This window comes from Acomys russatus, chromosome X, assembly GCF_903995435.1.
Source record: "Acomys russatus chromosome X, mAcoRus1.1, whole genome shotgun sequence".
Classification (NCBI taxonomy): Eukaryota; Metazoa; Chordata; class Mammalia; order Rodentia; family Muridae; genus Acomys; species Acomys russatus.
The window spans coordinates 51,454,504-51,482,113 of NC_067169.1; the positions used below are offsets into that span (position 1 = coordinate 51,454,504).

Here is a 27,610-nt window from a genome sequence, read left to right on the forward strand (position 1 = left end):
CAGTGGGTCTTTATCACAGATGGCTCAGTGCTTAAGTGCCCTGGTTGCCCTCTCAGAGAACCTGAGTTCAGATTTCAGTGTCTATCTGTCTGTAACTCCAGCTCCAGTGGTTCTAATTCCTTCTGGCCTCTCTGGGCACCTGCATTCCCATGGCAGACCCTTCCACAGCATACATGCACATATAAGTAAAAATAAAAAAGTTTTAATTCTTTTTAAAAACAAAACCAAAATGTGTGGTGGCAGCACATGCCTTTAATCCCAACACTTGGGAAGCTGAGGCAGAAACATCAAAGTGAATTCCAGGCAAACCTTGGCTAGAGTGAGTAAGATCCTATCTAAAAAACAAAAAACCAAAGCCCAAGAGATAGAGACAGGTAAAAACACTGACTGCTCTTTTGGAGCGCCCTGGTTCTGTTCCTATAACACACATGACAGCACATAACCATCTGTAATTCCAGTTCTAGGAGCTCCAACACCCATTCCTGGCCTGCACTAGCCTTGGGTGCAAATGTAGTGCACATGTGTACATGCAGGCAAAACCAATCATACATGTGAAATAAAAGTAAATACCTCTTTTTTTACCCTAAAAATAAAAAAATGCTAGAAAAAAATGTGAAAATATCAAATACCTTATTGAAGAGCATATGTAGAACATAATAAGCAAATGAAATGATATATCACACCCTTAGTCATTGAAGAAATATAAGCTTAAACTGCAGTGAAGTAGCATTTAACACTTCTCAGAATAAGTAAAAGGAGAAATCATGCCAATACCACATTCTTGGAAGGATGTGAAACTTTTGATATTTTACACATTGTTAGTATTAATTTAAAATTCTAGACCCTACTCTTGGAAATAGTTATATCCATAGTTACTCATAAGAGTAACCAGGGAGCTGGGCATGGAGTTACAGAATTAGAATTCTATTGCTGAAGAGGGTAAGGCAGGAAGTTAATTTTTTAAAGAGCCCACTTACAGTATCAAGAATAACTTAATTATTAGATTGGTCTAGAAGGTTGAACAAGGAATGATAGGAAATTAAAATCCTAAGTTTGATGGCTAGCATCTTTCATAATTTATAAAATATGTAAGAATTATGAATTATAGAGAAAGAAATCAGGAAAACAGCACCTATCATAATAACTTCAAATAATACAAAATATATTTGGGTTACAGTAACCAAGAAAGTGAAAGACTTGTATGCTAAAATTTTTAAGACATTGAAGAAGGTATCAGAAGATAGAAAGGTCTCTCATGCTCATTGATGGATAGGATTAACATAGTAAAAGATGGCCATCCTACCAGAAACAATCTACAGATTCAATGCAATCCCCATCAAAATTATAACAATTCTCCCAGATCTTGAAAGGACAATTTTTAGATTCATATAAAACACCAAAAACCTGAGATAAATAAAACAATCTTAAAAAATAAAAGAACTACATTTATTCCCCCCCCCCTTTTTTTGTACAGAAAGGTACTCTGCAGGCTTCCAAAAGAAAAACATATCACTGATCCAGCCACAGATCTTATACCTACAGTGCTGTCCTACCTGCAAAATATGCTACGGCAATGGTAGCACAAAGCTTGTGGGAGTAACCAACTAATATCTGATTTGACTTAATGCCCACTCCATGAGATGGAACCTGAGACTACTTGGGTGACCAAGAACCTGGGTCTAGATAGGCCAGAGACCTAAGATAGAACCAAATACTACTGTTACACTAACAGAGCATAGCAGTAAAAGAACTCCTAATGATATTCTGCTATATTCATAGACCAATGCCTTGTTCAGCCATCATCAGAGAAGTTTCCTCCTGTAGCAGATGGAAGCAAATAAAGAGACCCACAAGCTGACATTATTCTGAGAGAGACCTTGGAACATTCAGCCCTAAATGGGATGTCTCCATGAAATCTCACCCCTCAGGGCTCAGGGAACCCTGCAGAAGAGGAATCAGAGTGTAAGAGCCAGAAGGATTGGAAGACACACACACACACAAACCAAGGCCTTCTAAACCACATGAGCCAAGCACATATGAACTCACAGAGACTGAAGCAGCATGCATAGGGCTGACATGGGTCTATACAAGGTCTTCTGCGCTCATACATTATGGTTTTCAGTTTAGTGTTTTTAATGGGATTCCTGGGTGTGTGAATGAGTGGGTCTCTGATTCTAGTGCCTTCACTTGGGCTCCTTTCCTTCTATTTGTTGTTTGTCCATTTCTACTGTGTTAGTTTTTGTTTTATGTCACTATACTTTATTGTTATCGCATAACTAAAAATGTCTAACAACACACCGAAAGCTTACCAAAAGCACTTAACCCATTGTTAATACCACACAGTCTTAATATGTTCCACATTCATTGTTCTTAGCCAACTGACTATTATGTAGAGTTCAGTGCATGTGGTGAGAGAGTGCCTCAAAGACTGCAGAAAAAATTAGAATTGCTAACACATTGGTAATGTATTTAGGTTTAATATGTAGTACATCAGAGGCATTTCTCTAAACAGTTAACAGAGCCAGGTGGTGGTGGTGCACACTTTTAATCCCAGCAATCCAGAGGCAGAGGCAGGTGGATCTCTGAGTTGAAGGACAGCCAGGGCTGCACAAAGAAACTCTGTCTCAAAGAGAAAAAAACAGACAAACACAGTTACCAGAGTAGTGGTGATGGTTGCACAAGAGTTTGGATATAATTAATGCTGCTGAACTCTGTTGAGATTTATTTAAAATGGTCCTTACTCAGAAATGTTCCACTTTGAATTTTTATGCTTCATTCTGGTACAAAAACAATGTGTTCAATAGAAACTGTATCTTGTATTTAGAATTTTGATCTTTTCTGGCTAGCAATAACTGTGCAGTATAATATCCTCCTTTAATCTTTGGCAACACCTGTGAGCCACAGCTCCAAGTCAGCTGCTCAGTCACAGGGGAAAGCAGCAGAGATTCTGGGATTGACTCTTGTTCAGATAGGGTGTTGGGTAAGTTGGTTGTGTTAAACCCATCTTTAAGGTATGTTATTTTCAACTTACGATGACTTTAACATAACATACCCCCGGTAAGTTGAGAAGCAACTACTTAAAACAGAAACAATTTAGTTATTTATATTTTATCATAATAAAATGAATTATTAAAAAAACAAATCCCAAATTGCTGTAAACATTCTGTAGTATCTGGTTCCTGAAATATTCCTGCAGTCCAGAGACTACAGTTTGAATATCCTTGGCCTACTGGATAAATTCAAATACCTGATCCTGACCTCCAAGGCCCTTTACTCTCTATATCTTGCTGTCCTGTGGCCTTATTGTCCTCCATCTCATAAATCTGTGCTCATATTGTACTCCCTGCAGATCCTATATGTGAAAGTGTCTTTTGCAAATATGTGTCTCAGCATATGTCATTTCCTTTGCCTGAAATGCGTGTGCACTCCTCTTTCCTACCTCCCTCTTCACCAGCATTGCCCTACTCATCCTTCATGGTCCAACTGAAGCTTCAGTTCTGTTCCCAAGGCCGTCTGTACTTTCTCAGGTAAAGTTGACCGCTCTCTCCTATGCAACCCCATTTTAACTGTACACATCTCTTCCTCTAGCAGTACATTTTCAGCTGTTGCTTTGTATGTCAACCTCTTCTTTTAGACTATAGTCCTACACAAAAGTCAACTCATTATTTTTTTTTTTTAAGATTTACTTATTTGTATGGGCCTTGATGTTTTTGTCTTGCATGTATGTCTGTGTGAGGATGCCAGTTGTGAGCTGCCATGTAGGTGCTGGGAATTGAACCCAGGTCCTCTGTAAGAGCAGCCAGTGCTCTTAACTGCTGGGCCATCTCTCCACCCCTTCATTTAATTCTTAAAGTAGTCCTATAAAGTATATATCATTGCTCATCTTTATATCTCTGAAAGCTAAGAAGCACAGTGCCTAGAGATTGTACATATCCACCAAATGGCCAGTAAGTAAAGGCCTTGGATGTGTTTGGGGTGACAATAGGAGAATTCTAGGATGAATCAGAATTGCTATTGATTGGATGATGCTTGCTCTAAAGGTGAGACAATGAAAAGAAGCAGTGTTGGAAGTAGAGTGGGAGTATATCTAAACAAATTCTGTTCTGTTCAGGGTTTGTGTGCAGTGTCCTAGTCTAACAAAGATAGTTAGTAAGCACTCACAATACAGATTTGGACATCAGGCAGAAAGATCCTATTTGTGGATACATTTTTCAGACATAGTTGGTGGGTGGATGCTTAGAACTCTAGGCACAGAGGAGGTTAAACAGAAAGAGTGTAGATACTAAGAAAAGATTATAATATGGTTCCAAGAGAATAGCAGCATTTAATAGACAGATACAGAAAGCCTTACATGATGTAGATAGAGAATGATTGGGGGTGGGTGTCACAGTTGCATAGTTCTAAAGGGAATTGCTGGTTAAAATCATCTCCATCTTGAGACCTTTAAAACTTACATTTATTCATTTATATGTGCATAGATATGTGCATTTCATGATACATGTGTGATCAGAGGGCAACTTGTGTGTGTCAGTTCTTTGTACCATGTGGTCCCTGGGCATAGAATTCAAGTTCTCAGTCTTGGCAACATGTACCTTTACCCACTGAGCTATCTTGCCAGGCTAAATTTTCTTTCTTTTTTTTTTTAATTAAAAATGTTTTATTAAATATTTTTACATATAATTTTATATTATTACACATATACACAATAAACTACCTACAACAAGAAGAACCACAAAACAATCAGGAATTATATGTTACATTCATAGTGTTTTGGCTATTTGTATAAATTTTCTTTTTAAAAAAGCCTCTGATTCGTTTCCCTTTTACACTCCATAGCGTCTTTCCTGAACTTTGAAGACTATATGAAGTCCTCGGTACTTATATTTGTCCATGCTCCTTGATCTGCAACCAGATTTCTATCATTTCAATTCTAGAATCAATTATTCCTTCCCTATTAACTTAAAAGCAAAGGCAGCCACTTCTCTCATCAGTCATAGTGCCTTACTAAAGGGGAAGTGATTGTCAGTAGAATAGATAAAGGATTTCAGCCTCTTCTGAGTTAGCAAATACCCAGATTATCTAAGGTTCTCCACTCATTTAACAAGAATTACTTGTGTATGGCTCTCAACAGATAACATTTTTTAAAATCAGAGTCTTGTGATTTAAGGAAAGGATTGCTCTTGTTTTATAGAGAAAGGAAACTTTGAAGTATGTTGCTAAGTGACCAAGGTCAAGTTCTAGCTAAAGTCCTCTGTCTCCTAATCAAGGGCTCTTCCCACTTTATCTCTTTTGAGTGGTTACCTCTGTAAGGGGTTTTGCTTGTGGTAGTGGTGTTGTTGTTCTTCTTCTGGCCTTGAACTTGTTATATAACTGATGGTTACTAAATTTTAAAATATATTTTGGTAACAGATTATTCCATTCCTTTTTGACTACAGAACACAACCATATTATACTATTGCTTAAGACTTAAGTCTTTCCCAGAAACTTACTCAGCTAACCCACCTGCCTTATATTCATACATAACTTTTCTTTCACGTTAACCAGGATTTCTCAGCTATGATACTGTTGACATTTTGAATTAAACAACTTTGGGGGGGTCTATCTTGTACATTCTTAGGCTTTACCTATTAGATGCAAGTAGTACACATACAGTTTCCACCCTAAGTTGTGACAATAACTATCTCCAGATAGTGTAAACTGTCCAGTAACAAGCAAGATTGCCTAGTTGAGAACTACTGCATATAAAGCTACTTCATTTTCCTCCTACCCAGGCTTTTCCCTACCACAAATGCATCCTTCTCTTTCAGCTGTGGCACCTATCATAATGTGCATCTGTGGAGGCTTTGTTGTATTTTTGTTTTAATGTTTAAAACTTCTCCTTTGTTATTTATTTTTGCCATAATGAATAAGCACTCAGTGGTACTGGATAATCTTCCCTATTCCTTAGTCTGTTTGCAGTCTTACAGAGTTTTAAAAGAAACTCTCAGCACATAATTTTATCTGAACAATTTTTGGTAACCATTTGATCAGAACATTTAAAAAGATTTATGTACTTTATGTGTATGGGCGCTTTGCTTGCATGTATATATGTGCACCATGTGTGCCTGGTGCGCATGAAGATCAGAAGAGAGTGTCAGATCCCCTGGAACTGGAGTTAGAGATAATTGTGAGTCACTTTGTGCTGGGGACCAAACCCAGGTCCTAAAAGAGGAACAGTGCTCTAGTTAACTGCTGACCACCCTTGCCAAGACCTTACCATTTCAATGTCTCTTAAAATTTTTTTCAAGACAGGGTTTTTCTGTGTAGTTATGGCCCTCCTGCAACTCAGAGATCCTCCTGCCTCTGCCTCCCAAGTGCTGGGATTAAAAGCATGTATTAGCAACACAGTCTCCATTTTAATGTCTTAATGACAGAAAATTAAATCGAAAGCAGAAGACTAATTAGTACCTGTAATGCAAGCAGACTTGATACATCTCAGCAGGTACTTCCTGAGTGAAATAAAGTGCTCTGCAAAATACTATGTTTTCCAGTTGGCAATCAAGAGAAAACAAAGGGATTGATTGCTTAAGAACACTGTTTTGGGGGGCCTAGAGAGATGGCTCAATGGTTAAGAGCACTGGCTTCTCTTCCAAAGGACCCAGGTTCAAATCTCAGCATCTGCATGGCAGTTCACAGCTGTCTTAATTCCAATTCCATGGGATCTACCATCCTCACACAGACATACATGGAGGCAGAACACCAATGTAAATAAGATAAAATATTAAAAATGAATAATGTTTTTAATTATTGAGGCAGTTGTGCATGGTGGCACGTGCCTTTTTAATTCTTTTTCCTCATTTTTTATTTAAATAATTTATTCAGATTACATCTTGATTGTTATCCCCTCACTTGTATCTTCCCATTCCTCCTCCCTCTTTTATGGTGGGGGAGGAGGTCCCCTTCTGTCACAGGCCTAGGGGAGGGGAATAGGATGAATAATGTTTTTGATGTAGATGAGGAAAATTAAACATGTATATAGATTGAAAAGGAGTTAGTTGGAAAAAATGAACTGAAGGTCTAAGAATGGTAAAATAGATTAAAGCATCTGGGTCTCAGAGGAAACCAGGTGACTAGAAATAAGGACAGGGACAGAGGATAGAGCCTTGATAATAAAAGGAGTTATTTTCACTGAAACGGGTGGAAAGGCAAAGGAGTAAATAGCAAAGTAACGAGCATAAGGGAGAAAGGAGAATGGTTAGGACGCCTTTGTGTATAACATTATCTCTCTAAAGTTTTTTATGAAACCTGCTAATAGAGACTGATGGTAGCTTTGTAATATTGAAAATGATGAATGTTTAGAATAGCTGCCACAGGAGTTAGGTTAGACAAGTGAGGTCATCAATTGACCACAGCTTCAATTAAGGCCAATAGCATGGTTGTAATGGATTCAATCCATTTGGTTATGTTATTCCTTCAGCATTGCACCCTGCAGCAGACAAAGGACAGACATCACACACACACACACACACACACACACACACACACACACACACTATGGTAGGAGGGGCTGGGTGGGTAAGACACATTCCTAGCATGTGTGAGAGCCTCGGTTCTACTACAGTATGGGGAGAAAAATAAGCATATCCTGGGAATAGAAGGTCATAGGGGCATTGAGTGCTTAGGAACACAGAATTAAATGATTGGCCACAGGGTTCAAAATAGGCAGTTTAATGCCCCCAAGAATTTAATCTTGAGATATTAGGTAGTGTCAAATTGGGAGTCACAATAAGGGAGAAAATAGAGTCCATGAAAGATGCAGTTAACTGGGAGTTCGGAGCTTTTCATTACAAACAGGACATCTGAGAAAGCTGGCTTAGAGGACGAAGGCTATCTTTTGGCTCCAAGTTCAAAGGTTTCTGTCCATTGTCTCTTAGCCCTTCACTGAGCTTGTGGGGAAGACTAGTGGAAGAAACCTGTTCACCTCATCTCTGGGAAGCAGAGTCAGCAGAATAGAGAAGGGCAAGCTATACTTTTCAAAGCCATGCTTCCAGGGGCCTACTTCCTCCAGCTAGCCCCTGCTTCCTAGTAGGACGTTCAACTGTGAACTCATCAACGGATTAATCCATCTATATAGATAGGGCTCTTATGATCCAGTCAGCTCTCAATGCCACGGCCACCTATGGATGAGGCTTTCAACATACAGCCTTTGAGGACATTTTATATCCAAACTATAATAGGATCATGTAAATCTATTTCTTTCAGGTTATAAGGGAATCCAAAAGATGGCTGAATAGTATAAAATAGAGTAAAGCTAACAGTAATAGTACAAGTTCTCAGAGTTTATCTGTGTTACTTTCACAAAATACCTGAGGTTGAATCGTTGAACAATCCATAGACAATAGAAATTCATTTTTTACACTCGAAATCTATGAATTCCAAGGTGATGTCACCATCAGGACTGGTGTTTGATGAGGTTGTCTTCTCTGTACCCTCACATAGCAGAAAGACAGAAGGGTCTAGCTAGTTCTGTCCCATCCATGAGGGGAGAGACAGCATGGCCTATCACCATACCTGTAATTTCTTTTTTGTTTTTAGTTTTGTCCTTCTTTTCTTTTCTTTTTTTTTTTTTTTTAGCTAGGTCTGTCTCTGTATCCTTGGCTATGCTGTAGCTTACTATGTAGACTAGGCTGCCCTAGAACTCACAGAGATCCTTCTGCCTCTTCCAGTGGAGTGCTAGGATTAAAGGTGTGCACCACTGTTGGTCCATACCCTTACCTCTTAATAATGTTTGGAGGTCAAAATTCAACCCAAACATTGAAGAAGATAAAGACATTTAAACCAAAGTATCATTTATCTAACATTTAATTTTATTGTCTGTATAACATCTCATATAACTCCTACCATAACCTAACAAAGTAGATAGATTTGCCTCATTTTTATAGACGGACTTATCCGTGACCGTATGGTGGTGACAGAACCAGGATTGAAAATCTGGGTCTGCATGACACCAAAGCCCCTGGCTCAACCAGTATCCTATAAAGCTTTTGTATTGCAAACGTAACAGTGGGAGAAGTCAAATCCTTTAGAGAGATCTCAAATATTTTGACAGTGTTTGAGTCAATTAGAAAAGTCCAGCATGGGATGCTGAGGTGGAGAGATGCCGAGAGTGGAGACCAGCCTGGGCCAGAGACCAGAATGAGGCTCTATTTCAAAAGAAAAGTAGATAATAAAGTAAGCAACAAGAAGTATGATATTCCAATGTGGTATAAAAAGCATAAAATTTGGCTGAAATTCTAAAGTGGAATCTCATGTCTACCATTTCTTTACTGTTTGTATGTAGGCAAGTTATCTAACCCCTGAACTGCTTTCCTTACCTGTGGAATGAAAGTAATGATAATAACATTATTAGAATATTTATGTATCTGATTTCACAGTGTTTGTTTAAGGATTGGGATATGGTTAGAAAAAGTTAATAATTATGAATATGTTAGTTGTCAAAGTGATTGTTATCTGTCTCGGCTTTGTGTCTATGAGAAGGGATAAGTGCAATGGACTTAATTGTACAGACCTGACATTTGACCTTTGTCTCTTGAACTTTGCTTAAAGAAATACCACTCTCAGCAAAATGCATAGAATTAAGGCATTACCTTAGTATTGATCATACTATTTCTATGTGGTCTTTCATTTTTTTTCTTAGAAAAAAAAATGTAGATATTTGTTAGATGTTTTCCTAAGCAGTTTGACTTCTGTTTCCTGCTATTAGGTATTAATATTAACCGAGGCCTTCTGTGCTTGGGAAATGTAATCAGTGCTCTTGGAGATGACAAAAGGGGTAACTTTGTGCCCTACAGAGATTCCAAGCTGACTCGACTGCTTCAAGGTAAGTCCAAAGTACCCCTGAAACAAGAAAGAGTAGCTAGGAATGAGAGTGATGAGAAAGCAAAGATGAAATAGACAAAAAGCTAATGGGTGGTGGCATTCACAGCAAATTGATAAATAGGTGAGACAGCTACTGGCAGTCAGGTTTCTAAGATAAGGGGAAATGTCTTTACAGGTGACTTTGCAAGCCAAGAAATCTGTAGCGTGCTAACTGTACTTAGACTTTGCCCCTGAATAAGAACTTGGTTACTGTGTCATTAATTGACAGTATGTTAAGCAGAATTCTTTGGAGAATTAAAATCTACATAGAGGGAGCATCCTAGGAATATTTAATCCCTAACTTACCTGGACCTGGCCTGTTTTTTTAAACCTGATTAACTGCTGAACCCATAGTTTCTCTTGCATATAGTGACATTTAAAATAGGATTCTAAAACTATATTATTTTATACATCTGAAATTTTACCATTTTTACATTGAACAGTTTTTTAAAATTAAAGCTATCAGAATACATGGCCCCACACTCACAAGTATCTGTGCAGCACAAATTGCAATCTGTAGGCTATAAAAAAGGTGAAAATAGGAGGCGGTAGAGGGTGGATCTGGGAGGGGAGGGTTGAATAGAATCAAAATATATTGTATGTGTGTGAAATTTTCAAACAGTAATTAGAATTGTTTTTAAAATTAAAGTCAAATATTCCTGAAAAATAAACAAATTAAAAGATCACTAAGAGTTTTTTCTTTCATTTCTGAACTTAATTAATCCAAATAGGCAGCTTTTGCTAACATCATTTGATTAATTTCATTTGGTTTCACATCCCTTATTGTTCTTTTTCAGATTCTCTAGGAGGCAATAGCCATACTCTTATGATAGCTTGTGTGAGTCCTGCTGATTCCAATCTAGAGGAAACATTAAATACCCTTCGCTATGCTGACAGAGCGAGAAAAATCAAGAACAAGCCTATTATTAATATTGATCCCCAGGCAGCTGAACTTAATCATCTTAAAAAACAGGTATAAAATTTTATAAGAAACTTCCAAGTATGTGAATAGAATAATAGAACTTCTATTTCTTTGTTCTATTTATACTTTTAAAATAAATCCTAATATTGTTTTTGCTATCCATTTAAGATTGGGGGTGCCTTTGGGGATTTTACTGATAAAATTAAAGAATAGAAACTGAAGCCAAAAAGCTTTGCAGGAGCCAAATCCTGAAGTTCCTTAGTATGTTCTGTTAAAGGTCTTAGAACTGGAAAATACCAAGAGGTGCAGATTTTAAGTAAGAGATTACTGTGATGAAATGTGGTTGAGGGAAATCTGTTTTCTGATGAGGTGTGGCTATGACTAGAATGAGGAAAATAAGCCAGGCTCTGTAATAACCGAGTGAGGACTACAGCCTGAATTAAAAATGGTAGCGGTAATGATGAAAGAAAGGTAACAGAGAAGAAGAAGGTCAAATATTTGAGCTTTACTTAATTGCAGGGTTAATGTAGGAAAAGAAGGGTTGGTACAGGGGCCTGAGTTTGCTTTTCAAGTTTTACTTGGATTACTGAGTAAATAGTCATTGATCAAGGAATGCCAGAGTCACACATGAAAACAAATGATATATTTAGTTTGGGCCATTTTGAATTTGAAAGATATGTTGGAAATATGAGTAGAAATACTCAAATATAGCTGGCTGGCTAATGGGTTTGCTGTACAGGGTGTTAGGTGAAGAATAAAGAGGCAGCTGTAAGTATTTAGGTGGTATCTGAGCATAGTGAGCACATGAGTACCACTGAATGTCTGCTAAAGGGCCAAGCAAAGAGGTCCACACCCACAACTTGAGAACACTAGCACTTAAAAGAATGGGGCAGGAAAAAAACCAACAATGCCACCAAAACCAAGGAGTGTTGCCATAAGTATAACTATAACTTTACAAAGAAGTATAAAGATAAAAAGTACCCATTGATTTTTTTTTTTAAACTACAGGGAAGCTGTAGGTAACTACTATGAGGTAAGAGAAGTGATAAGAGCCAGCCACTGAATGATAAATAGAATAGCAGATAAATAAATGGCTTTTCATTCAAGGAGGCAAAATAAGGAAAAACAGTGAATGGCCCAGGTAATCAAAGGCAGAGAAATATGTTTTTAAAGATGGGAGAGCCTTGAATAAATGACAGAACCAATCAGAAGAACAGGAACTCAGGGTAGATCATCTTCTAATGGCTAGCAGTTGGATAATAGGATAAGGAGAGGGTTTGAAGAGACCTCATGGATTCAAATCATTCTCAACAGAAAGGGAAAGTTAGCTGACTCTGTAAATATGACTGCACAACAGCCCACAGTCCTGGGAGAAGGACAGAAGGGGCAGGAATTGTATTGCTGTGGGAGGTTTTGAGGGTTGCTTTGGCTAGTTGCTTTGGTTTTTTGAGACAGAGACTCATATAGCCCAGGTTGCCCTTCGACCAGTTATGCTTATGTCTCCTTAGTGCTAGGATTACAGGTGAACACCACCATGCTCAGGTGTTTATGTAGGGTTTTTCTTTTGCTTTCTTTTGTTTTGAGGCAGGGTCTCACTTTGTAGATCAAGCTGGCTTCAAATTCAGAGATCAGCCTGCCTCTGCCACTTGGTTAAGATTAAAGGTATACATCACCACAGATGGCCCTATTGATGCAGGTTTAAAAGAGTCACATTTTCCTTCATGGTAGAGAATAGAGGAGTTGATTTTCACTTGGAATTCTATTTCCTAGCTGTCCAGTGCTCATTCTTCCTCCACAGTGATAATGACTATTTAGTTAATCTCTTTTCTTCCTTTTTCTTCTTTAGGGTCTCTAAAGAATCTTAGTAAATTATCTGTTTGTTGGGTTTTCTGAATTATAAAATAGTATATTCAATTATGCCTTCCTATTTTCCTTTATGTTTATTTCTATTGGCAAGAAAATGACCATCTTTCTAGTCACTTATTTGTTTATTCATTCCAACAGTAAATGATTATCTAATGCCTCTGTGGCAGGTCCTATACTAAGATACATTGTTGAGCAAAACAACATAGTTTTTGTCTTCATGGAGCTTCTTGTCTGGTGTGGGAGACAATACTAAAACAATCAGATAATGCTATATCAGTATAAACTGGGGTAGTGTAGCATAGTATACATGAGAGTATGTAGTGAGGTCTTCTGTTATATATCCAGCCTGAAATACTTCCCTGATACAGCAGTGTTTGAACTGAAATCAGAGGGCTTTAGGAATAAACTGCATGAAAGGGAACAAGGAGGAGTTAGTTATAGGGAGAAGACACATCAGTCCTATTAGGAGCATTGGCACTGCAGCAAGGTTACCCGGGCTTAAGCCCAAGCTCTCTATCTTACTGTGTACTTTGTAAAAGACCTTTGTGCCTCAGTTTCCCTGTCTGCATAATGGCAATGATAGCACCTGCTTCATAGTGTTTTGTGGGTGTTGGATAAATTGTTACATGTGAAGAGCTGGGATAAAGGCTAGTGTGGCTAGTGTATAGAGTAAGGAAAGTATTGCAGTGTGAGGCTAAAAGAAAAGCTGAGGTCTGAGCAAGGATTCATGGACTGTGAAAACTTTAAGGTAGGTGGTAAAACTGAGAGTTAACATTGCTAAAAGATAGGCTGGCAACCGTGTGAAGTGGATTGAAGTGGTACAAGAATATTTGGATACCATTTAAGAAGACACTATGTGGTACCAGGCATGGTGGCACACACCTTTAATTCCAGCACTCGGGAGGCAGAGGCAGGTGGATCTCTGTGAGTTCGAAGAGGCCAGCCTGGTCTACAAAGTGAGTCCAGGACAGCCAGGCCTATACAGAGAAACAAAACAAAACAAACAAACAAAAGAAGAAGAAGGAGAAGGCACTAAATCCAAGTAAGAGGTACTAGGGACGTGAACTGAGTTAGGATAATGGAAATAGTGATAGGAAAAACTAATCAGCAAACTAGATAGAGGAATGAGGATATGACTCTCCGATTTGGACACATAGAACTAGATATTCAGTCACCTGGAATTATTGCAGAGGACCAACCAGATCTGAGGCTAGTAGACAATGAAATGGAAAATCAGATCAAGTATAAGATTTAGAATTATAAAAGAAGTTATGGTAAACTTAAAAGGCACTAATTTGTATGTGGTCATTGAAAAAAAATGGATGAAATTATGAGACTATAAGGAAATAGTGTAGATGATAATGATCTTTGGAGCTGGGTGTGGTGGCGCACGCCTTTAATCCCAGCACTCAGGAGGCAGAGGCAGGCGGATCTCTGTGAGTTGGAGGCCAGCCTGGTCTACAAAGTGAGTCCAGGACAGCCAAGGCTACCCAGAGAAACCCTGTCTCGAAAACAACAGCAACAACAAGAACAACAAAAAGATTTTTGGGAGACTTGGCCATTTATGGGATAAGTGAAACAAAGATGAACCACGAGACAGCAATCAGAAACATTGATGGAAAATTAGAAAGGATAGTATCTGGTAAGCCAATTGATACCAGTCAGTCACGTAAAGCTAACATTAAACAATGCCTATCCGCTTTAGTGACATGTAGATCATTGTTGACTTTAGTATAATAATGTGAGCAAATATACTGAAATAGGTTAAGGAACAAATGAGAAGTGAGTAAAAGAAAATAATGACTATTTGTGTGAACATTTTTCTCAAGCTTTGAGAACAAGAGAAATGGGGCAAGAGTAAATATATTTTAATAGGAAGGAGACAATAAAAGAAGTCGAAGGTATAGAAAGCAGAAGTGACAATGAGAATAAGGTTTATGAAGTGGAAGAAAAACATGAGGCTCCAAAGCGCGATCACAGAGACAAGCCTGAGGGACAGAATGGCTCCTCTTTTGTCACAAAAGGGACTTGAACAGAACGTTTACACATAAGCCCTAAGGCACCTAACTATACCTGACAACTTAGTGTTGTCAGTCTTATATTATTTCCTCTCATTCTCATTTTTGGTTATTCTTCTGCAACTACACCTAGCCTTAGGAGTAGAGACCATATTTTATTTTTGTTACATCGCATATCCCAGTGCTAAGTGTGAGTTTTAAAAATAGGTACTTAATGAAAACGCATTATAATTCTTAGATAAGAGACAATTCATCATCTATGTAGCAGTTGTTCATCCAATGCTTATCTTTTTCTCATTGATCATTAACACTGATGTCTTCTGTAGTGCTTAAGATGTACTTAAAGTTTCATAGGCATTGAGTGAAGTTATCCTGATGCTGGATGTAGTGACTTCATTACAAAGAGAGAAGTAGCATTTTGCGAGTTGAGGTTGGTGGTCTTGACTATGTATTCTGGTCTGGCCTGGAACTCAGAAGCTCTCTGTGTACTCCAAGCTGGCCTCAAACTTTAATACTCCTTCCTTAGCTTCTCAGATGCTGAAATTACTGATGTATGCACACGCCCAGTGATAAGTAGTTTTGGATTGGTAATTAGCTGATTATTTTCATTGCTTCTCTCAGGTCCAGCAGCTGCAGGTCTTGTTGCTGCAAGCCCATGGAGGTACTTTGCCAGAAAATATAAAGTAAGTCATAGATTAATTTTAAAGGCATATTCTTTTAGAGGCTATTTTGCTCAGTGCCTGTTTTCCTTTGATAACTTATAGAGTTTCTCAGAACACTTGATGGCAAGGAAGTGATCTTGCCAACCTTGCTGAGTACTTAGAACTTAGCTAGTTATCCTTTAAGTAATCTGATAACTAGAAAGACCATGGATTCTAGACTCTGAAATGTATTAGTTAGAATGCTCCTGTGAGGAAGACCTGTCTCTGCCACCTACTTAATTATTTGACTACTTACTCATATGCATAGATGCATGAATATTTCTTTCAGTATTAATTAGAATGCTCCTGTGAGGAAGACCTGTCTCTGCCACCTACTTATTTACTTGACTACTTACTCATATGCATAGATGCATGAATATTTCTTTTAGTCTCAGGTTAACATCCAACATTATCATTTAGTTTGTTTCTTTGTCCATTCAGAGCTCTTACATTCTTTAATAAGTCCTCAAGTGTATGAACATTCTCACAAGATGTTATAAATGATTCTTCTTGCACTGGGTCTGGAATTAACCCATATCTCCAACAAACTTTGGTTTCTTGTATTGGAAAATTGTGTCTAGAAACCAAGATCCATGTGGTTTCTCCAACTCTGCTCACTGTTGCTGAGTGTCACTGCTCCTGGGCCTTATCAGTGGTTAGAACTCAGAAATATCTGCATGTATAATAACCTACATATTCACTCATTTACATTTTTGTATCTGTGTTATATGTATATTAAAAACCACAGTGTTCTACTGATAACTGTTGATTTTATTCCAGCACTATAGGGTTTAGTGTATTTTTGACATCTTAAATTTAATTGGACCCTAAGTATGCCTAAATAATTTTTAAGTCCAGAAAGGCTAAATATGTGACCTTTCCTTCTCACTTCCACCCGTTCTTCCAACTCCATCCAGCTACAGATGTTCCTAATAACAGATTTATAGCACATCTTGAACCTGTACATCTTGAAGACATTCTGTCTTCAACCCCTCAGAAGGATCACTGTCTCTCCCAGCCACATTCTCAGGGAGCAGTGATCTGTACTCCTCCCTTCCCACACCAATTAAATGATAAAGGCCTCTGAACTTACAGTTTGTAGGATGAGTTCCCCCAGAATAATCCAACAACCACCCAAAGTGCTGGATTCTGAATCCACTGTCCCAACTAGATTGGCTACCCTGATTCCCATCCCCACCTCATGCACCGGGAGGAAGGAATGTCCCCATGGAGGGGACACTGCTTACTGGCTTGCTTCCCACAGCTTGTTCAGCCTGCTTTCTTATAGAACCCAGGACCACCAACCAGCCCAGGGATGGCACCACCCACAATGGGATGGGCCCTCCTACATCAATTACTAATTAAGAAAATAGCCTACAGGCTTGTCTGTAGACCAATCTTACAGAGGCATTTTCTCAATTGAGGGTCCCTCCCCTCAGAAGACTAGCCTGTGTCAAGTAGACATAAAACTAGCCAGAACAGAAACACCAATCCTTGTGCCTGTGAGAATAATTTTCATTACCTATATCTCAACATTTTTTGGCATTTTCCCATCCTATAGGCTTAAATTAACCCTTGCTTGGATTTTGTTTGGGGTTTTCCTATACCTTGATTGTAATTGCTTGTTTATTTGGGTGTGTAAAATACTCTAATGGATCCAAGAGTCAGATTCATGGAAAAATAGAGCAGACAAATGCAAATGAACATACTAATGGAATATTATTTCATATAGTTTAGCATGACACTCGTTAATGCACACAGACACACACAGTGTTGGAAAGGCTATGAAGAATGAAATGGAGCCCTTGTCATACTATTGGGGAATTGTAAAATGGTGTTAACCAGTATGGAAAAGTGTGATTTTTCAAAAAAAATTAAAAGTTGGCCTATTGTAATCCAACAATCCCACTTCTGGGTACATATCCATAGAAATTGAAAGCAGGAGCTCACAACTGTGCTGCTCATAGTGGTACTATTCCCAATAGCTAGAAAGTAGAATCAACCCATATGATCACCAACTAATGAACTGACAAATTGTACTTAGTGATGGCAGCAATGTTACACATAGAAAGCCCTAGACTTCAGTTTTTCCTACAGAAGGATCAACTAACAACTATCCACAAAGTCATGTTAATGAAAACTATAAGGTATAAGCCTTAGTTTCCTGGTGTGTTCCATGGAACTGAAAATCAAATGAAGCTAAGGGATGGCAGGCCTTTAATCCTGGCACTTCAGAGATGGAGCCAGGTACAGCTCTGTGAGTTCCAGGCTGGCCATGCCTACACAGTGAGACCCTGTGTTCAAAAAAAAAACCCTGCATGAATATGAGAATAAGGAAAACAGTCTTATTCTGACGATGTTACTACCTCCCCAAGTTAACACACAGTCACATTCCCAGCACCGGTGGCTTCTAGGGGAGAAAAAAAGAAACTGAGAGAGAGAAATCCAGTTTTCCTAGCATTTCAAGATGTTTCTGAGGAAGGCTGCTCCATTATGACCTCACAGAAAATGGAATATAAGGGATACTGCACAGCTCACTGACATGGAATCGGGTACAAAAGCAGGGATACATAGAGATATATGTACGTATTTTTGTGCCTGCCACAGAAGTGCCCCAGAAGAGATATAAGTCACAGCATAGTTCACCTGCAAAGATGACCTCACTTCTCCCAAAAGCAGAAAATGCAAAAGTGCCACTTGACTTACATGTCTAGATGGCTAGCCCAGGCCTACCCTCACACCCTACTCTAGAGCCTGTCCCAGAGAGTACGAAGACCCAGACAAGAAATTGTCACATAAACTCACGTAGAACTCACGGGAACCATCAGCCTCAAAGCTCCTTCTCAGATCTCACCCAGGACAGAAAACTTCAGACAAGAAACAGATGCTGGCACTGCCTTTCTTGGCGTTTACTGGCTCTCTTCCGGATCTCAAAAGTCTCAGATCCATCTAGGGAGGAAAGGAAGTCCCAACTATGTTTCTACTTGTAGCAGTTGGTTCCTCCATTTCTAATCCACTTAACCTTGTCCCTTTTCTGTAACTGACCAACTGATAAGCTCAAACAGCAGGACCTCCTGGCCGGTGAATATTTGTTGCCCAGCCAGATCAGAGGTAAAATTTTAAGGCTGAAAAATATTCCACTGTATTTACATTTGGAATTTTACATATTCTTTCACTAATTGGCAGAAATGGGTTGTTTACATCTTTTTAGTATTATGACTATATTGCTAGACACATGAGTGTACAGTATCTGTTTATACCCTTGCTTTCAATTCCCTTGAGAATTAGAAAAGCACATGTTAATTCTGCTTTTGACTTTGTAACTAAACTACCATACTGTTCATAGGTACTATGCCATTCTACATTCTCACCAGCGGTGGACGAAGCTTCCAGTTTCTTCATATTCTCATTAACACTTATTTTGATTCTTCTTAAATGATAGCAAACCCTAATTTGGCTCAACATTTTTTAGACAGTTCTTTGCATATTATGTCAGCCTATTGTGGCATATGCTAAAAATATTTTCTTCTAATCACTAGTCTTTTATTTTGTTCTCATGGGTTGTGGGGTTTGGTTGCTTGGTTGGCTGGGGTTTTGTTGTTATTGTTGTTTCTCTCTGTCTCTCTCTGTCTCTCTGTCTCTCTCTCCCCTTCGCTCTCCCTCTCCCTCTTCCTTCTCCCTCCTCCCCGCCTCTGTGTATGTTGGGGCTGGGTGTATTTGCAGTACTTGGAAATCAATCTAGGGCCTCACATCACTAGGTGACTGCTCTACTACTGGACTATATCCAACCCTTTTTATGCTCTTCATTTCAAGAAGAGGTCTTGGTTAAGTTGCCTAGGTAGACTGTGAACTTGACATCCTCCTGAGCCTCTAGAGTAGCTGGTAGTACAGGCCAGTGCCACCAGGTCCATTTATTTTATCTTATTTTGCTTTTTTCTATTAGAATGTGTCAATCTTTCTTAGTACCTGTGGATTTTTAACAGCTTTAGTAAGATCTTTTATACTCCATAAAGTTCACTCATCTTACACATACTACTCAATGATTTTAATAAATTTACAGTTATACAACTGTCACCACAATCCAGTTTTAGAACATATCCAGAAAGATATCTTCTGCCTATTTTGTATTGCTGATGTTTAGACTCTCACTCCAAGGAAGCCACTAATCTGCTTTTTGTTTGTATATCTATTTGCCTACTGTAGACATGTGGAGTCATACAATATATGATTTTTTGCTGTCTTCTTTCACACTGTTTTTAAGATTCATCCATATTAAACCATGTATGCATGTATCAGTGCTTTGTTCTGTTTCTGGTTAATATAACATATCTGGTTACACCACACTTTGTCTGTTTGCCAATTTAAAGATTTTGGGTTGCTCATGAATATGCCACTCTGTGTATCATTTACAAATCTTTCTGTGGACTGACATTTTTATTGGGTAGGTAGCAAGGAGTGGAATTGCTAGGTCATGTCTGTTTTGTTTGTTTCTTTTTGGTTTTGAGACAGGATCTCACTATGTTGTTTTGGCTGGCTTCGAACTCACTATGTAGACCAGATTCTCCTATCTCTGCCTCCTGGGTACTGGGATTATTTGTTTAACTTAATAAGATGCAAAACTGTTTTCTAAATGGTTACCATTCTCATTCTCCTCAGGCTTCGTCAATTTTGATTCATAGTTAGAAAACCTTTTCTTATACCAAAATTTAAATTAAAAAAAAAAAAAACGTTTTGGGGCAGAAGAAATGGCTCACTGATTAAGAACACAAACCTCTCTCTTACAAGATCAGAGTTTGATTCCTGGCACCTACTGGACAGCTTACAAGCACCTGTAAATGGAGAGAATCAAATCCCCTCTTCTGACTTCTGCAGGCACCTACAGATTGGCACATCTGTATACACAAGCAGATAGACCCATACACAGGAATTGAAAAAGTAAAACATTTTTTACTATAGTACTCATGTCTTGCACCTCAATTTTTCATTTGTAGTTCATGCTTTTATATGATACAGGCTTACTTTCATTTAAATGTCCTTACTTACAAAAATTTGTACTCTTCATTTAAGAAATGATGTGTTTCTTGTGGCACATTAGAAAAGAGTGAAGAATAAAATTTAAAGTTGCCATAATTTTATCCCCTTGAAACTACTACGATTTTCTCTTCTGAAGTCTTTGCCTATTATAGTCTGAGTTTCCTGATAATATTTTAAGACCTAGATAAAGTATAGAAAGCTAGCATTTAATAAAGGACTCATTAAAGAACTATCATTATACTCAGTTTAAAGGAATTGATTTAAGTTCTTTTTATTTTCGTTTAGCAGAAACCTGTTCCATGTATGGCAACTTTAATGAAAATGAGACTAAAAGGAACCACTCTAGACTTCTGTACAATATACTATAAAAGAAATTATTTGGGGCTGGATGTGGTGGTGCATACCTGTGGATAGTAGCAGGAGAAACACAAGTTCAGGACTACCTAGGCTACAAATAGCAAGACCTTGTCTCAGCCTGCCTTCTCTGGTTCCCCCAAACAACACACACACACACACACACACACACACACACACACACACACACACACGAAAACTTAAGCTCTAAAAGTAATAGACTTAGGCTATTGAGATGGCTCAGCTGGTAAAGGCTCTTGTTGCCAAGCTTGACCATCTAAGTTTGCTCCCTGAAACCCATATGATGGTAGGAAACAACCTCCCCCTGCAAGTTGTCCTCTGAGCTCTACATATGTACCATGGCATGTATGTGTATGGCCATTCTCTGTGACCCCACAATACACAAATAGGTAGGTGGGTGGGTAAGCAGATAGATAGATAGATGTTATAACATTTTAAAGTAATAGACTATAAGAATCAATGAATCAAGCAATTCATTAATTACTATTTTATTAAAAAATGCTTTTCTCAAAAACATATTTATAATTAGACATGACATAAGGATGTTTACAAAAAGTACATTTTACATATATGACTTTTTAATCTTTTGTCTTTGGATTATGTATTTTTGGTTCTGTGTTGCTGGAACCTTTGTACTTATTCTGTGAGTGTCTGCTTGTACCTGCCTAGCAAATTTGCATTCCTAACATTGGCAACTAAATAGCATGTGTAATAGGAAACACTGGCTTTTGATATTTGTGTGTGTGTGTGTGTGTGTGTTTTGGTTTTTTTTGTTTGTTTGTTTGTTTTTGGTTTTTTTTGTTATTGTTTTTTGTTTTTTTTTTTTGTTTTGTTTTGTTTTTTGTCTAATCCTTGTCTGATCCAAATTCTACTTTCTGCTTTACTCTTTAAAGCCCTTACCCATCATATGGATGTCCCATTTCCTTTTCTGGTTCACTGTTCCCTTCCTTACAATCTTGGGGAGAGCCTAGACTGCTGCCTCTGAGTTCCAGCTTTACCATCATCCCCTAGTTCTCTAACGTTGGCTTATTTGACATCTTTGTGTATCAGTTTTCTCAAGCATGAAATGAAGATCACAAAAGAACCTACTTAATGGGGCTGTTGTGAAAAGGAAATGTTTAATACATATAAATCATTTACTTCAGAGTGCAGCACACAGTATTAGAGAGGTGTTCACATATTTTAGTAGTATTTAAATATTACAGCATTAACCTCAAATTGCAGTGAAGAGCCTTTTCATAAATACTAAATTTTTTCTTGGAAAAATGAACAGTTCATTTAAGTATTATTTCTCCACTTAGATGAATATTTTAGGAAAAAGTATTGAGTTAAAAGTATCATTACTTTGAAACTTCTTGGCTTATGTGAATGACAGAAGTTTTCAATTTAATGATAATGGAATAAAAAGCAGCACTCAAATAATGCTACATATGTGAATAGTTTGTTTTATTTAAAGTATTCTTGAATTAAGCATTCCTTCTTAAGAGTCTTGGCAAAGTCTTAGCAGTATGGCATGAAACTTTATCATGTGGCTTTGCTATTAACTTTTTGGTAAAGAGAAAGCTAAGGAAGTTAAGATCTGAGAATTGATAGAGGTCAAAAACTGGGTGAGAAGGCATGTACTGTATTCCTGAAATCATTTAATGCTTTACTGAGATTCTGAACAGCTGTTCCCTGAGCACTACTCTGTGTCTGTGTGTGTGTGTGTGTGTGTGTGTGTGTGTGTGTGTGTCTGTCTGTCTGTCTGTCTGTACACGAGCGTGTATATTCAGGTACAAATGCCCATGCATGTGATGTGGAAGCTAGAGGCTGACATGAGGTGCCTTCTATAAGCACTCCACCTAAATTCTTTTTTACAGCTTAATTTTATTATTTTGAATTACGTGTGTGTGTGTGTGTGTGTGTGTGTGTGTGTGCGTGTGTGTGCGTGTGTGTGTGTGCGTGTGTGTGTGCACGCGCGCGCGCGAGTGTGCATGCATATTAGTGCTGGCACCCTCAAAGCCAGAAGAGGGAATTGGATTCCCTGAAATTGGACTTAGAGTTAGTGGGTTATGAGTTGCCAGATGAAGAGTCTGTGTCTAAACTGTTGTCCTCTGCAAGAGCAAGAAACTCACTTAACCATCGAGCCGTATCTCCAGCCCCTCTCAACCTTCTCTTTATGACAGGGTTTCTCACTGCACCTGGAATTCTTTGATTGGCTAGGCTGACTAACAAAGTGAGATCCAGGATCTACCAATCCCTGCCTCTCAGCACTGTAATTACATCCACATTCAGTTATGCCTTGCCTTTTTTTACAAGGGTGCTGGAAATCCAAACTTCTGGCCTTATGGTTGCCTAGCAAGCATTTTACCCTCTGAGTCATCTTCACAGCCCCTTTAATTCTTAGTGAAGCATCAAGGGTAGGAAGAATGAAAGAATAGCTACTTTCGATAGCCTTCACTTTATTTATTTATTTATTTATTTTTGGCTTTTCGAGACAGAAATTCTCTATGTAGCCTTGGCTGTCCTGGAATTCACTCTGTGGACCAAGCTGGCCTCAGATTCATAGAGATCTGCCTGCCTCTGCCTCCGAAGTCCTGGGATTATAGGCATGTGCCACCACAACCTTTTTAAAAGGTGTTTTCAAAGCCTTTACTTTTTAAACTACATGACATAAATAGAAAAATCTTAAACTATGAGCCATGACAAAAGTAAACCATGCTTATTACACCCTTTTCTGTTTCTGAAGTGTTACTTTTTCCAAATCATTAAGTACTTGAGTGTTTTTCTTATTCATCTGTTCATATACTACATGACTAGGAGATAAATAAGGGTTGGACACTTTTCTCAGCCTTGTAATGTAGTTTTGCCTTCATCAGGCCATCAAATATATTTTTCTAAAATTTTACTTTCTTTGTTTTAGTGTGGAACCATCAGAAAATCTACAGTCCCTGATGGAGAAGAATCAGGCTCTGGTGGAAGAGAATGAAAAATTAAGTCGTGGCCTGAGTGAGGCAGCTGGTCAGACAGCCCAAATGTTGGAGAGGATCATTTTGGTGAGGCCACAAAATGAAAACACTATCACTTCAGTCTCTAAAATATTTAACATGACTCTTATTGTAAAGGACATTTACAGCGTGGAGCAATGAATACCTACATATCACCACAATTAACTTACACTAATCCCGTTTTAAAGTAGATTTGTCATAAAATTCCCCAAAGGAAAGAAGCAAATCCCTATTTTATCTTAAATCCTGCCCAATCTATCCATAGTGCAGCTTGAACATCCCTAATGTGAAATCTGAAGTGCTTCAAAATTGAACTGTTCGATGTCACTGTTGTGGAAAGTTCTCCATCTTACTGTATGAGATAGGTCACAGTCAAAAAAAAAAGTTGAAAAAGTTGTACTGAAAATACTATATAAAACTAGAGCAGTGAGATAATGGCTCAGATAGTAGAACGCTTGCCTGGAAGGCAGAAAGCCCTAGGTTTGCTCTCCAGGGCTGCGTAACAAAATGTGGTACTGCTCTCCTGTCATTCCAGCACTTAGGAGGTAGAGGTCTGAGGATCAGATGTACAGCCATATTGTGAGTTTGAAGGCAGTTTGGGCTATGTTAGGCACTGTGTTAAACTGTGTACACCCTCAGACTATGTAAAAAATATATAAGACATAATGAATTTTGTGTTTAGACTTGGCTCTTGTCTTTGCCACATCTCATCATATATGCAAATACTCCCAAATCTGAAAACAATTTGAAAACTGATGCACTTTCTGGTCCCAAGAATTGTAGTAAAGGACTATTCCACGTATGCCAAGTAACTGTTCCTTCATTAAGCTCTACACTCTCTCACTCCCTTCTCCTAAGAGTCTCATATTTAATATCCCACCCCAACAGCTACCATGGTGAAATGTAACAGCTGGAAAGCATTTGAATTAATTTTCTATGTGGTTAATTTCCAAATAAGTGGTCTGCTACGTGACTGATTACACCACTTTGAAATCCTACTTGTCTGATTATAACCTCTTAGATCAGTGTATACTGGCTCTGCCTCTACAGTTTTCCTACTAGCCCAACTACAGCTCAATCTTAGGCTGTACAACTATTACTAGAAGTGAAACAGAGTTTCTACCAAAATGTAATGGAGCCTCTGTAAGTAAGCACTTCATGCATGAGTGCTTACTTAAGGAAAAGTAAGCAGCTCAAGGTTTTCTTTAGAAATGGCCAACTCTTTTGGCCATTTTTTTTCCTTTACTAGCACAGGATGAAAGTGGGATCTAAGAGTTAACTTTTCTATTCCAGTGACACATTTTATGTCTTTAAAATGGCTGTGTTTTACATGTAAATGGGTGTGGCTGGCACAGGAGACAATAGGTGTTATTCTAGTCACATACCTATATGACCTTTATAAGGTTATTACGATGGCTCCCTGATAAGTTTATTGTTTTATATCCTGTCAGAACTGTCTTTCCCAAATCTGTTGTACGATCCAGCTTCTTACAAGTTCTGTGATTGACATAATCATTCTTCCTAAAACATAGATGCCTTCTGCCATTTCTTTTTCACTAACATTATTCTTGTGCCTTACCTTTTTTTCTTTCTTTCTCTTGTTAAAAATTACCTACCATATCAGACAGTATATTTTCTTTAATCTCAGCCCATATCATGTGAGGTCCTTTTATGCTTTAAATGCTCTAGCTCAGTGGTTCTCAACCACCCTAATGCTGTGACCCTTTAATACAGTTCCTCACGTTGTGGTGACTCCCAACCATAAATAATTTTCATTGCTACTTTATAACTAAGTTTTCTACTGTTACGAATCGTAATGTCAATATCTGTTTTTTCCTATCATTTTAGGCAGCCCCTATGAAAGGGTTGTTAGACACCTCCCCCCAAAAAGAGGGGTCCCGCTCAAACTAAGGCACCAGCCAAGGACAATACAGGCGGCAAACTTTAAACCCTTACCCAGATCTAGCCAATGGACAGAACATTCTCCACAGTTGAGTGGAGAGTGGGATATGACTTTCTCACGTACTCTGGTGCCTCACATTTGACCTTGTCCCCTGGAGGGGGAGACCTGGTGGCACTCAGAGGAAGGGCAGCAGGTTGCCAAGAAGAGACTTGATACCCTATGAGCATATACAGGGGGAGGTAATCCCCCTCAGGAACAGTCATAGGGGAGGGGAATAAGGGGAAAATGGGAGGGAGGGAAGAATGGGAGGATACAAGGGATGGGATAAACATTGAGATGTAACAAGAATAAATTTTTAAAAAAATTTAAAAAAAAGAATCTGGGAAAAAAGGGGGGGGGTTTCAACCAACAGGTTGAGAGCAACTGCTCTAAATGCTAGGCTGGGGAGTTTGCTCAGCAGGTAAGAGCACTTGCTGCTCTTGCAGAGGTCCTGGTTTTGATTCCTCATACCTACAAGGTAGTTTACTACTCTCTGTCATTCCAATCCCAGCAATGCTCTCTTTTGGCCTCTGCAGGTTCTGCACACACATGATGTACACAAATACATGCAGGTAAAACACTCATATACATTAAAAAAACATAAAATAAATTGAAAAGTCTTAGTGTAGGAGACAGTTGAAACAGCACAGAATAGCATGCCAGGAAGTATTGCTTTTCCTCAGGTTGCAAAGTTCTTTCTGGAATCAAAGCTTCACACTCTATCCTATAGCTTGAGCTTCAAAGCAAACCTAAAACCCAGCTGCTTAGTTGTTATTTTTAGTAGCTCATATTAAGTGTAGAGCTAATTTTCATGAATGTTAACACTTTTCCCACTATGTAACCAAAGCCCAATAAATCCTCTATTATAGCAAAAGAGACCACTTCTGCCTAGGTTTTCATCCACAGGGTAGAGGAGCAAGCATAATTAGGTGAGGCTGTCAGGCACTGCCACTGATGATCTCCTGGGTCTTTGTTACAGACAGAACACGCAAACGAGAAAATGAGCACCAAGCTAGAAGAACTCAGACAGCATGCAGCGTAAGTTTCCCATGAGATATGTGTTAGCAACTTAAATGTGTTTCATATGTAATCTGGCCTTTGCAGTATGGTTAACCCTTGTGTTCTTTTGCTTCAATTTTTAGTTGTAAGGTGGATCTTCAAAAGCTAGTGGATACATTGGAAGATGAAGAATTAAAAGAAAACATAGAGATCATTTGCAACCTTCAACAAATTATTACCCAGTTATCTGTAAGCCAAGTAGGTGCACTGGCATAAACCTATCACTTGAATTCATTTCTTAATGCTTATGTGCAATTCTAATTTTGTGCACTTTTACTGAAATAGATAAGCTACACTGTTTGAAGACAGAGCTCAAGAAATGTTGACCATTTTCTGATCATTAGGCTCATTACAAGAAAACACTCCTAGGGTGTGTGTGTGTGTGTGTGTGTGTGTGTGTGTGTGTGTGTGTGTGTGTGTAACTGTACATACATATTTCTGTATTCTAGTAAACTATAGTGGTGCAGAGCCATAATCCTGTAATCCCAGCAGTTATGAGATTAAGACATGATTTGTTCTCTCTCTCTCTGAAGAGACAGGAATATCATAGCTTTATGCTAGGCTAAACTACACAGCAATACTTTTTCAAAAAACAGAAAACAAAAAAACCACTCTTATTGTAGGTGTGGCTATGGGTAGAGGTTCTGAGTTTTCTTTTTTAATACTTTATTTTTATTTTATGTTCATTGGTGGTTTTGCTTGCATGTATGTCTATGTGAGAGCATCAGAAACCTTGGAAGCCTACAAACAGGTGTGTGCTGCCATGTAGTTGCTGGAAATTGAACTCTGGTCCTCTGGAAGAGCAGTCA

General features: G+C 38.4%; 1 protein-coding gene across 1 annotated transcript in view; it reads left to right on the forward strand.

Moving 5' to 3' along the window:
• Kif4a (kinesin family member 4A) overlaps window positions 1–27,610 on the forward strand; it is a 113,754-nt gene that overhangs the window by 40,167 nt on the left and 45,977 nt on the right. The window contains exons 7-12 of the mRNA XM_051141098.1: window positions 9,743–9,859; window positions 10,695–10,870; window positions 15,325–15,386; window positions 23,716–23,848; window positions 26,722–26,780; window positions 26,885–26,999. Coding sequence (XP_050997055.1) covers window positions 9,743–9,859; window positions 10,695–10,870; window positions 15,325–15,386; window positions 23,716–23,848; window positions 26,722–26,780; window positions 26,885–26,999 — 662 coding nt within the window. The remainder of the gene's footprint in view (window positions 1–9,742; window positions 9,860–10,694; window positions 10,871–15,324; window positions 15,387–23,715; window positions 23,849–26,721; window positions 26,781–26,884; window positions 27,000–27,610) is intronic.